Source organism: Bos grunniens, chromosome 19, assembly GCF_055505025.1.
Source record: "Bos grunniens cultivar Pamir isolate PY7600 chromosome 19, Bosgru_T2T1.0, whole genome shotgun sequence".
Lineage (NCBI taxonomy): Eukaryota > Metazoa > Chordata > Mammalia > Artiodactyla > Bovidae > Bos > Bos grunniens.
The window spans coordinates 35,129,365-35,145,902 of record NC_141183.1 but is presented as its reverse complement, the minus strand read 5'-3'; the positions used below and the strand labels follow the sequence as shown (position 1 = coordinate 35,145,902).

At 48.8% G+C, this 16,538-nt stretch overlaps 1 protein-coding gene across 1 annotated transcript; it reads right to left on the bottom strand.

The window, feature by feature from the left end:
- Positions 1-203: 203 nt before the first annotated feature.
- CCDC42 (coiled-coil domain containing 42) lies at positions 204-13,014 on the bottom strand. Its single transcript, XM_086358956.1, has 7 exons — positions 12,747-13,014; positions 12,356-12,461; positions 11,892-11,996; positions 11,082-11,279; positions 5,788-6,009; positions 5,407-5,565; positions 204-492 (listed from the first exon to the last, which is right to left on the bottom strand). Exons 1-7 carry the CDS (start codon positions 12,827-12,829, stop codon positions 415-417), a joined length of 951 nt encoding a protein of 316 aa, XP_086215082.1. The 5' UTR covers positions 12,830-13,014; the 3' UTR covers positions 204-414.
- Positions 13,015-16,538: the final 3,524 nt, after the last annotated feature.

Below are 16,538 nucleotides of genomic sequence, written 5' to 3'. Positions count from 1 at the left end.
AGCCCACCAGGCTCCCCTGTCCCTGGGATTCTCCAGGTAAGAACACTGGAGTGGGTTGCCATTGCCTTCTCCGAAACAGCAAAGCCTAGGAGACATCAAACCTGAGCAGCCTAAGTGACTAGCTTCCAGAGAGAGTGCTTTGGGGGGTTCTTCCCTCAGTGTACCCTCTTCCCCATGAATAAACCACCAAAAAGAGAGAGAACTTAGGAACAAAGTTCTTATAGCATTTAATGTCTTCAGGGATAGGATGGGCTGAGGCCTGACGTGAATAACAGGGATTTCACCAGCAGAAGGCACGATAGTGGATGGGAGTATGTCCCAGGGAGCTGGACTGGGCTGACTGGATGGCAAGGTCACCAGCAACTTCCTCCCTCCCTTCTCCATCTTGGAACATTCTGGAACCACGGCTGCTCTTCAAACCCGGATTTGCTGTAGCTCCTTCTTCTTCACCTCTGCCCAGATGTCTGACAGGTCCTGGATAAACTGCTGGATCTAGTGAGGCCAAAGGACTGCAGTCAATCCCAAGCTGGTGACAGGCCACCCATCCAAAAACATCTGGGCATAGCCTGCTTGTAAGGAGTCACCATTTCCTGTGACTGAGGTCACTTTCCCTCATTTGATAATTATTCTAGTTGATGTGGAGAATCAGGCTTAGCAGACTAGAAGCAATGAAGAAGGATGGAGGTGGGAACCCCTAGAGGCAGACACAGTGAGAGGATGAAGTTCAGGCTCACCGTCTCACAGGGAGACAGGGGGGAGGCTCCACAGAGGACTCTGGGGATAGAAGCGTCAGCAGAAAGGAGTCAGCCAGGGTCGGGGCAGATGCCTCTCCACTAGTTAATAGCCTTCAAGCAGGTTAATTTACTTGAAACCCAGAACAGAGGCACATTATGTTAATCCTGAGTCATCAAAGGAAATTTCAATTTTATTCACTAACTTTAGTTGTAAAAAACATGCAATCGTGGAGATAGGAGGGAGGTTCAAGAAGGAGGGACATGTGTATACCTATGGCTGATTTATGGTGATATATGGCAGAAACCAACACAACATTGTAAAGCCATTATCCTCTAATTAAAAATAAATAAAATTTTAAAAACAATATTAAAAAAGGAACATGCAATCAGTATGATACAGTGGAAAGAGCACAGCCTCATAAGTTAGAAGACCTGTGGTTCTGCATCAATAGATGAATAGATAAAGAAAATACATGTGTGTGTGTATATATATATATATGGATGCACACACACTGAAATATTACTCAGCCATAAAAAATGAAATAATTCCATTTGTAGCAATACAGATGGACCTAGAAATCATCGTACTAAGTGAAGTAAGTCAAAGACATATATGATTATCACTTATATGTGGAATCTAAAAATAGTACAAATGAACTTATTTACAAACAGAAACAGACTCACAGACATAAAAAACCAACTTATGGTTGGTTACCAAAGGGGAAGGGGGCAGGGATAGGGAGTGTGGATTAACTGATGCACACGACCACATATTAAACAGAGAAACAACAAGGACTTAACATTGATACATAGCCCAGGGAGCTATATTCAATATCTTAAACTATTATAATTGAAAAGAATTTGAAAAAAAGAATATGGATATATGTATTTATCCATTCATATATACACACACACACACACACCAGTCACTTTGCTGTACACCTGAAACTATTATAACTCAACACTGTAAATGAATTACACTTCAATTTAAAAAACAAAAAAGACGACGTGGGGTCCTGACACAACTCTGAGAAAATCACTTCATCATTCTGGGACTCAATTTCTTTATCTTTAAAAAGGAAAGAGGGAGAAAAGGTTGGCCTGGATGGCCTCTTAGATCTCAGTCCGACAGTTTCTCCTTTTCAAGAGTGTTCCAAAAGACTGTCCAAAACTCTCAACAACCTGCTAGTTGCTAACACTATTACGATTACCAACATAATTCCTATTTTGCAAAAGAGGAAACAAAGAATCAGAGTAACTTTCCCAAGGTTACAGAGATGCCAAGTGCAGTATTTCCCAAACTATGTTCTTACAGTAAGTCATCACACCCCCAACATGGATTCTGTGGGCAAGCAAACTGTAGAAACCTGATCAGCTTGGAGTCTCAGGACAGAGCCACAGCAAAGGCACTGTGAAGTTCTGCATTTTAAACCCAGAAAACGTCATTTGTTTTCTAAATTTTTTTAGTCCACATGCTGTGCTGTGCTACGTTGCCTCAGTTGTATCCGACTCTTTGCAAACCCATGGACTGTAACCCATTAGGCTCTTCTGTCAATGGGATTCTCCAGGCAAGAATACCTGAGTGGGCTGCCATGCCCTCCCTCCTCCAGGGGAATCTTACTGACCCAGGGATCGAACCCTTGGCAGGTGGGTTCTTTACCACTAGCGCCACCTGGGAAGCCCCTTTTTAGTCCATAGAGTCCATTTATTTTTCTGGAGGAAACTTAATCACCTTGGGATTCTAGGATTTGCCAAGCACAGTTTGGATTTTATTCAGAGATAATAATGCTGGACCTTGCACAGACAGTAAGTGGAATGCAAATTGTCTTGGCCTTTTGCAGAATCACTTTCCCTGAGTGGTACCCTGCTCCCAGTTCTAGATGAGTTGACTCCCTTCTGAAGCCCACAACGTGCATCCATTGTAGGGATGCTACTGAGAACATAATTCACTGAGTGTCTCTGAAGCCTCTGTGAAAATTTTCAGCTAGAGGTTAGGTGCTGGGAAAGGATCTCTCTCTCTAAGCAAACCTTATGTTTTCTTATTTTGGTTCAAGAACAGTGTGTTGCTTTTCCTCTGGTTATAAGGCAGCTCAGAGCCAACTTCTGTTCCTGTCGAACTACTGTCCTTTAGAATCCAAGAACCAAGAGTCCATACATCTCTCTCTTACCTTGACCTTAGATTTTAACTTATATTTACTATAAATGTAACATGTATTATTTATAATACTATTTATATATTTATCTTATATAAAGTTTCAACTTATTACAATATTTTCCTAGGTCTTTATTTTCCATTTTTCAGGCTACTTAATCATGTATATGTGTCAGTAGGCTCATATCCTACAGGAATCAAGTGGGATATTTAAAAATAACATTTGGGCATATGAGGAATTCCTGTGCAGGCAAGTCAAGGTTGAGAACAGGAATTCCCTGGTGGTCCGGAGGTTAGGACTTGGTGCTTTCACTGCCTGGGGCCCAGGTTTGATCCCAGGTTCGATCCCTGGTTGCGAAATTAAGATCCCAAAGGCCATGCAGCATGCCCGGGGTTGGGGTGGGGGGTTGGGGGGAGGACAACAAATGGTCGAGGGAGTCTGAACGCTCAGAATTTGGAGTGGATGGACTGTAAGCTACTATCCGAACAGGGGGTGCTCGGGCAGGGGCCATGGGCTGGAGATCACCACCTCCTGCCCCATCTCTCTTTACAACAGCTAAAGCGGAGGTGCCTGAGGACGCCTCGAGTCCTGAGACCCTACAGCAGGGAAGAGGGGCCTGCAAGGCCAAAACTCTTTCTACAATAATGCTAAGGTGTTACCTGTCTTTTGTTACTTCTGCTACTTGTCTTTTGTCTGGTGAGTCTACGTGGACTTTTACCCAAGTGGGATGTTCCCATCACAGAGGCTATCATGACAGACTGGATACAGAAGCAGGTGTGAGAATCCACCTGTCCTTCAGGAAGCAGCATTTTAGGGATTTGCAAAGTGTTGAAATGCCACCCATCCCACAAAATACTTTTTGAAAATGTATTTTTCATTAAAAATGCTATTTATGGGACTTTCCTGGTGGTCCAGTGGTTAAGAATCCACTTTCCAGCGCAGGGAACGTGAATTTGATCCCTGATCAGGGAACGAAGATCCCTCGTGCAAAGTGGGGCAACTAAAGCTACGTGCGTCAACTACAGAGCCCAGGCACTCTGCAGCCCTCACGCCAGGATGAAAGATTCCACGTGCCGCAACTAAGACCCAAGGCAGCCATGAATAAATACATCTATTTCTTAAATATGCTATTTGTGTTAACATGTTTCTTACTGTCATTTTAAATGAATTAAATAGTTTTAGTTTTTCTGCTTGAGTTTCTCATAAAGTAAATATCAACTGATATAACCCATATAAACAAAAGCTCTTTGGGGGTCTTCAACAAATTTTATGAGTGTAAAGGTATCCTGCTACCAAAAAAAGCTTGAGGATCGCTGTTTCACAACAAACTTTCTTACAAACTCCCTTTACAGTCTTTGGACTGTTAATATGAATAATTCAGTACTAACATGCTTTACGATGCAGGCTGATTCTTTGGTTTAAGGAAATTCTGCTGGTCAGTGGGTGAAATTCTTTACATTTCATGAATTTCAGGTTGCTGGGGTTTTTTTTTATTGTTGTTGTTGTTGTTGTTGTTTTCTGGCTGTGCTGTGAGGCTTGCAGGATCTTAGTTCCCTGTTCAGGGACAGAACATGGGTCCCCTGCAGTGGAAGTGCAGAGTCCTAACAACTGAACCCCCAGGGAATTCCCATCTTTTCTCTTTAAAAACAAACAGACAAAGCACTTCTCAGTCAATTGCTTTCATTGGCTTGTGTTTCATATTCATTCACTGAATACTTATTGAGTGGTGCCTACTATCTGCCTGGCATAGTTCTAGAGGCTGGGGATACAACAGAGAACAAAGCAAACAGAAATTCCAGCCTTTAGGAGTCTACTTTCCACTGTTTCACGGCTAAAAGGATATGCCAAAAGGATAAATAATTCGTCATGGTTCTCCTCATGTCACAAGAAGCATGGTGCAGAGTTTCCCAAGTTAAGGGATGCGGCTTTCCTTTGGTCAGAAGTGAGATTATTCCAGGGGGCACACAGACATGGCATCAGACAGCTTTGTATGATACACAGTGAGAACGTTAATTCCTTTTCAGTTTCCTTTCAATTACTTCAAAGAGAAAAATCTCAGAATGGTACTAATAAGACTGATACTGTCACCCCCTTGCTAATTCCCGCCCCTGCAGATGTTCTCTTTTCCCTAAGGATGGGCCCCAGTCACAGGCCTTCAGCATCTCACTAGAACTTTGTAAGACTCTTGTGCAGCAGCTAAGGAATTCAGTAATGGGTTTCTCTACTGACCTGTTGATGGGGCCAACAGAATCTTAGCGCTAATGCAGTGGTTCTCAAAGTGTGGAACCCAGACCAGAACTATCATCTGGAAACTTGCGGAAAATGAAAATTCATGGTTTCTCATCTCAGATCTATCGAGTCCAACACTCTGGGGCTGGGTCCAGCAACAAGCTCGAGTCCCCAGGCGATTCTGAAAACTTGAGGACCACTGCTCTTTAGCCCTCAGGCCTCCCCTCAACCCATGGGGAACCATCATGGCTACTTCCAGCCTGCCTGCCAGGCACTTGGGCTCCTCTTACCATGTCCAGCTGTTTGTGCGTGTCCTCCAGGGACACGAAGGTCGCCTCCTTGAGCTGTTTGCTCACGATCTGGAAGAGGTTCAGCGTTGCCATCTTAATGGTGCCAAGCAAGAGTGTCTTCTTGGCAGCGGTGTTCTGAATGTGCGCCCAGCGAGATTCCTGGGGAGGGGAATGAGGGCGGGGTGTGAGCGCTAAGGGTGGGTGTGTTTGTGTTGTTGTGTGCATCCCTTACCCGTGTTTGTGTGTGTGTGCTGGTGTGTGTGTCCCTTACCTGTATGTGCTGAGGTGTGTGTGTATCCCTTACATGCCTGCCTGTGTGTGCGTGTCTGTGTCTATGTGTGTCTGTCTGTGTCCCCGCCCCCCCGCCTGCCCGGCACTCACCCAGATAATGACGTCGCTGCGGGCACGGTCGAAGCGCATCTGCAGACGCGCCAGCTCGTTGTTGTGCTGCAGGATCTCGTCGTCCTTTTCCTCTTTGTAGCGTGCCAGCCGCGCCTTGGCACGCTCAATCTTCTCCTGGCCCTCCTGTGCCGACTGCATGAGGTCGTGGTGCATGCTCACCAGTGTCTTGTAGCGCGCGATCACCTCGTGGATCTCCTCAAACTGCACAAGGGCAGGGGGGCCGGGCGGGGTAGTGGTGGGGTTTGGGGGCTCAGGTCAGTGCACCTCCGCCCGGGGGGGCCTCGACCCCACTCTACGCCCCCAGCTCCCACCCTCTGCGCCTCTGCCTGGTAGGGAGGCCCTGGGCTAAGTTCAAGGGCCAAAGGCTGTAAAGCCCTCGGAGTCTCCCCTGCGCCACACCACCTCCCCGAGTTGGTACAGGCCGTGGGTCACATGGTGTGGGTCGTGGACCTCGGTGTCGTGTCGGGAGCATGTGCACCTGGCTCGGCAGGCTCTCTGGCTTGGCTGCACTTTATTGGAATCACCTGGGAGCTTCAATGAGGCCACGTGCCAGGCTCCACCCTCAGAGACCCGGATGAATAAACCGGTCTGAAGGGTCCCCATATGATTCTAGGGTTGAGCATTGCTGGGTGGGGGCGGGGTAGACTTTGCGCTGTCTCGGATGGCAATCATGAGCCTATTCAGCAGGAATGCACCACGAACCACTTAGTAGCCAGGAAGTGTGCTAAACGCTAGGGACAGAGCAGGAGATAAGACAGCCAGACACTGCTTTTAGGAAGCCTTACCACAGGCGGTGGCGCGGTAGGACACACAGACAAGTAAACAGTCAGTTACGACACAGAGTGATAAGCCTTATCGGTGACTGGGGGATGGGGCCGCGGCAGAGTGTTAGGTAGTATCTTCCACCTGGTGCTCTCGTGTTTGTTCAGCAATGGCTGAGGCCTCCCTCCGGGGCTGGAGAGGGCGGGTACCAGAGGAGCGGACCCGGCCAGGCTCAGCCACCCTTCCCCCACACACAACTCGTCTCTGACCCTAAGCAGAACAAAAGCCCTGCGACCTTCCCTCTCTTCAAGGCGCTGTGAGCACCAGCTTCAGGATGCCAACTCATGCCTGGGGGATTTATCAACACGTGCCTTCCAGCCACCCAGGGGACACTCCCTGAGTGTTCTCTCCATCTCATGACATTTCCAGCAATAGACTGGTGTTCCGGGAACTCGCCTTTCCAGCAAACACTTCCTCTGTGGGCAAGAGCCACTTAACTCAGTATTAGAGGAGATAGGGACTGCCAGAAGAAGCTTCTTCAGGGAAAGGGTGGTTAAAAAATGAGACCAGAGGTATGAAGAGAAGATGGCCGAGCAAAGGCAGGTGAGGAAGTCGTACAGGTAGACAGAACAGCCTGGATAAAGCTGATGAGGTGTGTGTGGCATATTCAGGATGAGCAAGAGAGTTTAGTAGGAATGGCCCAAGTTCAAGATGGGGAGAGAGAGATCACCCTGGAGAAGTTTTAAAAAAAGTGCTCAGTAAACACTGAGGAGTGTGGATTGCATCCACTGGAGGAGTGAGCAGAGAGATAACTTCCGGTCTGCATTTCTAAGAGGTGCAACAATATATAACAGTTAAAAAGAATTGGCTATGAAGGTGGGAGGGAGGTAAAAGGGAGGGGCCATATGTACACTTATAGCTAATTCATGTTGATGTATGGCAGAAATCAAACCAATATTGTAAAGCATTTATCCTTCAATTAAAAATAAATTAATTTAAAAAGTGGGCTACATCAGAGCAATCAGGACTACCGCTCCTAAACTTAACACCAATTTCAAAAGCACTCAGATACCAATTTGAAGAGGCTCCCATTATCCAATGATGGGACCCTTTGAACATCAGTAAGAATAAGTGCAAAGGATTGAAACATATCAAATATGTTAAAAACCCATGAGTTTGCAATAATACTAATAACGTTACAGGGCACTTGTCGAGGATGCTGGAGAACCAACTCATTATTCTGGAGACTCAAAGAGTCAAGCATTTAAGAAGCTTTTGCTTTATGGCTAATATAGTCACCAAATAGTTGATGAAGGGAAGATTCTCTTTCTGAAGTCCTTTTTCTTCTTCCTACATTTTGGCCATGCAACACAGCATGTGGGATCTGAATTCCCTAACCAGGGATTCCCTGTGCCCCCTTCAGTGGAAGCACAGCGTCTTAACCACTGGACTGCCAGGGAAGTCTCTATGAAGTCCTTTTCTTGATGGTGTTCATAGTATTCTAGCTAATAACTGAAGAAGGGAGCTCAGAACATTCTGAACACCTTAGAAGGGTCTTTGGCCCCCTTTCAGTATCTGCCCCCACCACTACCAAGAAAACCAGAATTGTGACTTCTATCCCCAAAGATTCATTTTACCTGTTTTTACACATATCAATCACCGACTCAATGGAGATGAGTTTGAGTAAACTCCGGGAGTTGGTGATGGACAGGGAGGCCTGGCATGCTGTGGTCCATGGGCTCGCAAAGAGTCGGACATGACTGAACAACTGAACTGAACTGAAAAATTTCAATGGGATCATACAGTATGTCTGGCTTCTTTTGATCAGCATAATAATGATGTCTAGAACACCTGATAAACACACCAACCAAACCTGGAGTTGGGACCTCGTTTGGACCCTGATTGGAACAAACCAGCTGTACTAAAAGTGTTTGTACAATACCAGGAAATTTTGACGTCAGCTGGATATGGGTTCATGGGATTGCAGAGTTGGACACAACTAAGCGACTGAGCAAGCAGACACATGTGATATGGGTACTGTGGATATGTTACAAAGAGCTCTAGAGTGATATACTGAAGCACTTATGGGTTAAAAACATATCATCTGCTTCACAATAGCAGAGATGGGGATCTGACAGTAAGTTGATAATTGTTGCAATTAGGTGATGAGGAGATCAGTCCTGGATGTTCATTGGAAAGACTGATACTGAAGCTAAAACTCCAATACTTTGGCCACCTCATGCGAAGAGTTGACTCATTGGAAAAGACTCTGATGCTGGGAGGGATTGGGGGCAAGAGGAGAAAGGGACGACAGAGGATGAGATGGCTGGATGGCATCACTGACTCGATAGACATGAGTTTGAGTGAACTCTGGGAGTTGGTGATGGACAGGGAGGCCTAACGTGCTGCGATTCATGAGGTCGCAGAGTTGGACATGACTGAGTGACTGAATTGGACTGAACTGAATGGGCATTCAGTAGACTATTTTCTTTACTTTTGTATGTTTGAAATTTCCCATGATACAAAAATTTTTTAAAAAATCATTGATTGGAAAAAAGCCATAAAAGGACATGTACATACTATTCATAGCTTATGGGTAATGTATTCTGTTGCCCAAAATAATAACAACAAGCTTGATGGGAATTCCCTGGTGGTCCACTGGTTAGGACTTGGCAGTTTCACTGCGGGGGCCTGGGTTTGATCCCTGGTTGGGGAGCTAAGATCCTGCAATCTGTATGGTTTGGCCAAAAAAAAAAAAAGAAGGGGGGAAAATAGGAGAAAATAATTCCAATTTGATAGAGCTATGGTGGATACTTGGGTGTTGTTATATATTTTGTATAATTTTCAGTATGATTTAAATATTTTGAAAGAAATAAAGGAAGAAAGAAAGAGAAAAAGATTTTGAGTACGCTGGCTGCAGAATGCTGGACAGGAATAACACAGAGCTGAACTCCTAAGAAGTACGTCTGGTGGTCTGAATGAGGAAGGGGCAGGGGCTGAATTCCAGAAATACTTAGGAGAATAGACCAGATCTGCTGATTGATGGCTTCGGGGATTGAGGGAGGAGGAGTCAAGGGTGAGGTCTGGGTTCTGGTGAGGCTGTGGGTGGGTGGTCATGCCATTCACCAGCAACGGACCCACCAGCAGCAGGGTTGGCCTGGGGATGGCAAGAAGCAGTTATGGACTCGGTGAATTAGATGTAGGGGCCTGAGCTTAGGAGGGCGATATGGGCCAGCAAGATCCAGACCAGTCTCCTTGGTCCTAAGACACATTTTACCAGCTCTAAATCTGAGTCACGTCTTGTAATCAGTCTACTGCTTTAATGTAGTAGTCTTCCCTCACTCCCCCTAACCCCCAGAAAAACCAACTGTTAAATGAACAATTTCTCATATAGTAGGTACCTTAGAATGCAGGAAATAACAGATTTGGGGCTCACGCATAAATAAACTAGGTTAGTGGTTCTATATGGAAATTGCCAGGACTTTTAAAAAAGCTGTGTGTGCTTTGTCTCCCTGAACCCCTCTCAGGACATGGACTCAGACTCACAGCCCAGAAGGCACACCTCGTACCTCGTTCCATCCTGGTGAGGGGCCCTGCTGCTGTCACATGTGGGCGTGGAGGACACAAGTGGGTGGCTGTCGACATGGGTGACATCTATCAGAGGCCCAGGGAATTGCTCAGGGAGAAAAGTGGAGGGTCTGGGACAAAGATCTAAGGAACTTAAGGAAGAGGAGCCCCAGAGGAGCCTGAGGAGGAAGGGCCAGAAGGGAGGAGGAAGAGGGAGGAGCCCCATAGGAAAGGGCGCAGGAATATTTCAGAAAGGAGCATCAACAGTGTCAAATGCCGCAGGAAGCATGGGTGGGCAGAGAGCTGGGCAGTTCCCTTAGCTCTGGCAACAAGGCACCTTGATAAAAAGCAGTGGTCAGTGGCCTACAGAGGGGTGGTTAGACACAAAGGCTCTGCCACCTACAAGCTGTGCAACCCTGAGCAGGTTACGTAACCTCTCTGAGCTTCCAATTCCTCCTCTAACAGGGTGAGATGATGGCTTTCCTCTGGGGCCTAGCGAGCAGACTGAGCAAGGTTCCACTTGCAGCACGCAGCCCAGGGCCCAGCATATGCTAAGTGCCCAGCTCTACACGAGGCTGGTGTGTCCCAGTCTCTTTCCCTCCCTCTGCCCCTGTACTCTCAACGTAGACCAAAAACACCAGAGAGGAGGGGAAGCAGGGAGAGTGTGGACCACATCAGACAGAGGCAGGCAGAGCTGGTTGCTGGTGCTTCAAAACAAAACCTCGAACCTGTGACCCATATAGAGGCAGGCCCACAGACGTCATGCACACAAAGATATACAACCAGGCCCCCACCCTTGAGAAATGAGTCCAGTCTCACCAGGGCCCTCTGCCAGCTGCCTTCCTCGTCTGGAGACCTCTCCCCAGAGCAGAGGGTCCGCAGCCCAGGCCCCTGGGGACGAGGCGGTAGGGCTGCAGAAGCCCGCCCCCCAGCCCTCCACACACCTCGGAGTTCTCCACCACCTTCTCCAGGTACTTGTTGAAGATGGAGTACTCCTGCAGCTTGGCACTCAGCCGCTGGTGCTCCAGTCGCAGGACTGCCATCTCCTGCTTGGCCTTGGCCAGCTCGCGCATGCGCTGCCTCTTGAGCTCTCGCTCCTTGTTGGCCTTCTTTAGGGCTCGGATCCGTTTCTGGTCATTCTCCTGGGGCCGGGGAGGTGGTGCCAGTCAGGCATGGGCCCTGCCCTCCCTGGGGCCCAGGATGGTGAGGCCCCCACGAAGCTTCTGTCCACCTTGAAAATGGACGGGGGTGGCCGGGCTGCCTGAGTGGGGGCGAGGTGTAAGGAGAAGCATGTCTTAGGGTTATGTGAGGCTGGTTGAGGGGATTTCTGTGATTGTCTCAGAGTGGACTCCAGTGCTGGTTCTTCAACTCCAGTGTCTGGAGGGGTGGGGTGAGCTGGGGGCATGGTTTACCTCTGTAACCCCAGGCGTCTGGCCCTGAGTGTAGCACGTTCATTCATTCATCATTCCCCATTCACTCATTCACTGGATAAACTGTCCATACCAACAACAGGCAAGGAAGCGGGAAATAGCACCCTAGAGGAGCGGAGACTGACAAGCAGAAAATGACAAACAGGGCAAGAGGAGGGGGCCACAAAGGGGGAAGCTCCAGGCATTGGTGAGCACCCAGGAGACCTCCCAACCCAGGATGAGGAGTCAACAGAATACAGCAGAGGCGGGGGATGGGGGGGCGGGGGAGGAGGGACAACTGCAGAGTGCGGTACCCAGGCTGCAGCAGGCCATGCCCCTTGGTACCTGGATGAACTGCTCAAACTTCTGTATGTGGGCTTTCAGCTGGGCCTCCTTGATGCCCAGTTCCTCCCAGCGCAGGTTCAGGGTTTCCATTCTGCGCTGAAACGTCTAGGGGTGGGGGGCAGCAGGGAGGGCAGGAGGGCCCCTGAGTGGGAACCCAGGAAGGCTCCAGCATCCCCTGTCCCAGAGCCCTGTCCCAGGTGCCCAGTTCCCACCCCCTGTCTGGTTCAGAGCAGAACATCTCAGGACTCTGGTACCCTAAGACTCAGATCTCTCCTGTGCTCTGATCTGATCCCAGGACTCTGGCACCCTGAGAATCAGATCTCTCCTGCGCTCTGCAGAGGAAGCACTGGACCATCACCAGGTTGCCTGACTCTAGCCACCACCACCCACAAAATGGAGGGCTGTCCTCAGGTTCTCCCTGGGAAGGGGTGGGCCCTTCCCATCCCTCACCCTGCGCTGCCCACCTCCTTCTTCTGCTCCATGGCATGGTGAATGATCTTGGCCTCCTTCTTCTTCTCCAGTAACCGGATGGATGGAGAGTCCGACTGGTCCTCAATACTGGGGAACTTCCTACCCAAGACACAGGCAAGAAGGACGGTGGACGCTGAGCCCCAGGGGCAGGCCAGGGCTGGGAAGAACCCGTGGAGACAGGCACCCATGGGGAGGGAAAGCACTCATCTGAGCAAAAGGGCTGGTGTGCTGAGAGGGAGAGAGGGCTGTGCTGGGGCCAGGGAATGGGCCAGGGAAAGCACTCATCTGAGCAAAAGGGCTTGGTGTGCTGAGAGGGAGAGAGGGCTGTGCTGGGGCCTGGGTGGTTTGGGGTGTTGGGGGATGGGCGGGCCCTCTGACACTCACTGCAGCAGCTGCAGCAGCCGCTCCCCATACTGCAGCCGGAAGTACTCGGCCAGGTCCTCCTCCTCCATGATGCCCAGACTCATGGCGGTGGTGAGCTAATGGCCCAAGGGCCGAGTCTTCGCAGTGAAACGGGGGTAGTGCAGCTCAGGGGTGGTGACTGGGCTTGTTTCTCCCCTCCTCCTGCTCTTGAGGATTCCACAGAGGGCAAGTGTCTGAGAGACTCAGGGAAGATGGCCGGAGGCTGCCGATGTGCAGTTCAGGATGTGCTGGGAAGGGGCTGGGAGACCTGGTTACCTAGCAACAGGTCTCCGGGTTCTGTGAACCACAGGCAGAACTCAGGCTTTGCCCTCTGACCCCTGTCCCCACTGACCCCACTTGCTGGGGTCTGACTCTCTGCCCCTGCATTTACTCCCCCAGGAGCTCTGGGAAGAAGTTAGGCCTGATTTGATGCTGGTGTTCAGGGCCGGGACGCAAGGGCTAGGCATCCATGGCTGATGAGGGTAGGGGTTTGGTAGAGGTGACCTTATGCAGGGCAGCCTTGCCCCGGGGCCTCCCGGCTGGGCTCCCTTATGTGTGTGTGTGTGTGTGTGTGTGTGAGAGAGAGAGAGAGAGAGAGAGAGAGAGAGAGAGAGAGAGAGAGGCAGGGCTGGGGCTGAGACAGATGGTTAAGAAAAGAACTGAAGGGAGGTACTGAGTTTAGTCAGGGATGGGGGTGGACAGAGAAGCATAGGGCTTGGGGGAGGCCTGAAAGGTGGGGGAAGAACGAGCAGGGGTGTGTGTGTTGAGGGGTGAGTGGGGGCTGGAGGGTCGGCCAGGGCAGGAGGGAGATGGGCAAGAAGTCTGGGGACTACAGAAGCTGCCCCCTGGAAAGATGGAGGAGGCCCCCTTGAAGGGTAAAATACCAATGTCCTGTCTTGAGGTTGGAAAAATATGAAGAAATGCCAAAATGCGACAAAAATATCACATAAATGTTGACATAAATGTCAGATAGTGTACATGTCTGCTTCATGAAGCCTGCCTTCTTTGATCCCATCACGGGATGGTGCATCAGCTCATTTGCCCCGAGGTCCCCGTCTAAATCTGAGACCCTGTGTGTGAGGCGGACACCCTGGGGTCCCTGCCCAGAGGTAACGGCTGTGACCTCGAGCCCGCCGCTGCCGGCCACAGGCTCCCGGGCTTCGCCCGGTTCCCTCTGCTTCCCCAACCCTCGCCGGTCGCATGCCCTATACAGTACGTTTGGGACGCGGAGCCCGGGTGGGACCGGGGTTTCGAGCAGGGCGGCGAGCCCACTCCGCGGCATTGACGGTCCTCTGGCGCCCCCTGCTGGCCGCCCGAGCCCGCCCTCAATCCCGGCCTGAGGGGAGGAGGAGGAGACGTGGTCGGGGGCGCCGCCCACTCCGCCCTCTCCTATTCTTACCCCCCAGCCTCCCCTCCTGAGCCAGCTTGACAGCCCCTACCCCACGCAGAACACACCCACTCCTTCAACCATCCCACTCCCGCCTAAGCCCCTCCACCGGAGATGGTTCCCCACCGGGAACTACCCCAAGAAACAGAACCAGCAGGGTAATAAGGGCACCAGTAAGGATTTTAAGTGCTTCGAAGGAGTGTGTTTCTCTCCTTAATTCCTAGAGTCTGGCACAGTCAATCGGGGGTTTCCCTCCTTTTCCCCCTCGAGGGTATGTAATGCCAGTCCTTGAGGAGGAGGCTCTCTGTTTCTTGAACGCCCTGCTTGCCGTGGTATATTGACACATCCTTGGTTGCATCTACAAATCCGGCGGTCCAGGGCCAAACTGGTGCATATAGGCAGCAGCTAACGCATCATATCCTGCCATGAACATGCCTGTGTAGCTCTTTCTGCCGCTTCGGTACCTTGCTCAGAAGTTGTGAGAATCTTCATCCCCCCATCACCCACCACCATCCCTTTCTGGGGTCTTGCCACCTTTCCCCGAGATGTGGGTGAAGATGCAGTGCTGTCTGGGGTTCACAGAAATCTGTACTCTCTCTGACCCACCTCTTCTTCTTTCCCTGGGTGAGCCCAGCTTTCTTACCACCCCCTCACTCCCCACTTTTCCATCTTGATATTTGCTTCTGAGGCATCCAGGAAAATCTGATGGATTTAGGTGGTTGGAAACCAAGTTAGGCATAAAAAACTTTGTGTTTTCTGTTCTGTTCCATCCTCCTTCTGAGAGAATGATCTTTTTGAAAAGGGAGAGGGGGAAAATATCTGGAGGAAAAAATATCTAGGTTAAAGTCTCAAAAAATATTAATATTATCCTGCCATATAGAGCAGTCTAGTGCTATTAATAGGTATTCACAGAGTACTGGGTGTGAGGAACCACTTTATTTCTGTTATATTGCATTCTCTGTGTGTCTTATATTCCATATAAGTGGACTCATGCAAATAAACTATATTAAAAATGTTTCAAAACGGATGCTATGGAAACTTCCTGCACTGTCAGCTATATGATGATATTGATGCTAGCTGCTGTAACAAACATCCTCAAGCCTCAATAGCTGACCAAGGTCCAGTGTGGATTCTCCTTGGGTGGATCTTTTGGGAGATTCTCTCCTAGGCAGTGAAGGGTCTAAGCCCCTTCCATCTTGCAGCTCCATCATCTCCAAGGTCACTATGGAAGAGAAAGAGAGAAAGCAAAGCAAAGGCCCTTCTGCTCTTGACAAACTCATCGCCATGTCCATTCACTGACCTCTGGTGGGAATCAGTCACGTGGCTGGTTATGTTGCAAGGGGCTAGTGATGTGGTTTGACTGTGTTCCCAGGGGCATCAAACCAGTTTGTGCTGTATTTCTTTTGAGAATTAAAAGAATGGTTGGAAGTAAGCAGAAAGAGCTTTATAAACTAATTGTAAACAAAGAAGAAAAACAGGCCAGTCACAATCTCAAGAATGAAAATATCTGCAACTTGAAACTAATACAACACTGTACATCAACTATACTTCAATTAAAACCCAAAATTAAAACCACTTTATGACGTTAAACAAACAATTCACCAGGACCACGAATACAAAAATGGTTTAATATGAATAAAGTTAATTCTGTCAATATGCCTCAGGAGAAAAAGACATGATCGTTGGGATATATGCCAAGCTGGCATTGAAAAATTCAACATCCATCCTGATTTTTTAAATTCCATATTATTAGTGTACAAAGACCCTGTATATACTTGATAAAAAATATCTGAACCCAACAGATAACATTAAAATTTTCATTAAAGACATTCTTGTTGGGGCTTCCCTTGGTGGCTCAGTGGTATAGAATCCGCCTGCCAGTGCAGGAGACACAGGTTTGATCCCTGGTCCGGGAAGATCCCGCGTGCTCCAGGGCAACTAAGCCTGTGTGCCACCACCACTGAGCTTGCGCTCTAGAGCACAGGAGCCGGAACTACTGAAGCTCGGGCAGCCTGGAGCTGCGCTCTGCAGCAGGACAAGCCAGCACATGGCAAGCAGACAGCAGCCCCTGCTCACCAAAACTAGAGAAAAGCCCATGCAGCAACAAGACTCAGAACATCCAAATAAGTACATAAAATTATTTAAAACATGAAGACATTCTTGTTAAAGTTAGAGACAGGACAGATTTTCTTCTGTCACTACGATCATTTAACATTGTTTTGGATGCTCTGGATACTGCAAAAAGACCAAAAAATTAAGTTTCCTTCCTTTTTTTTCTTTTTTAAATAATGGCAGATGCTATGATCATGTACTGTGAAAATCCAGGAAAATGGTTACTTAATGAAAAATGGTAAGAATTGAATGTAATTCTATGCAATTTAAAAGGA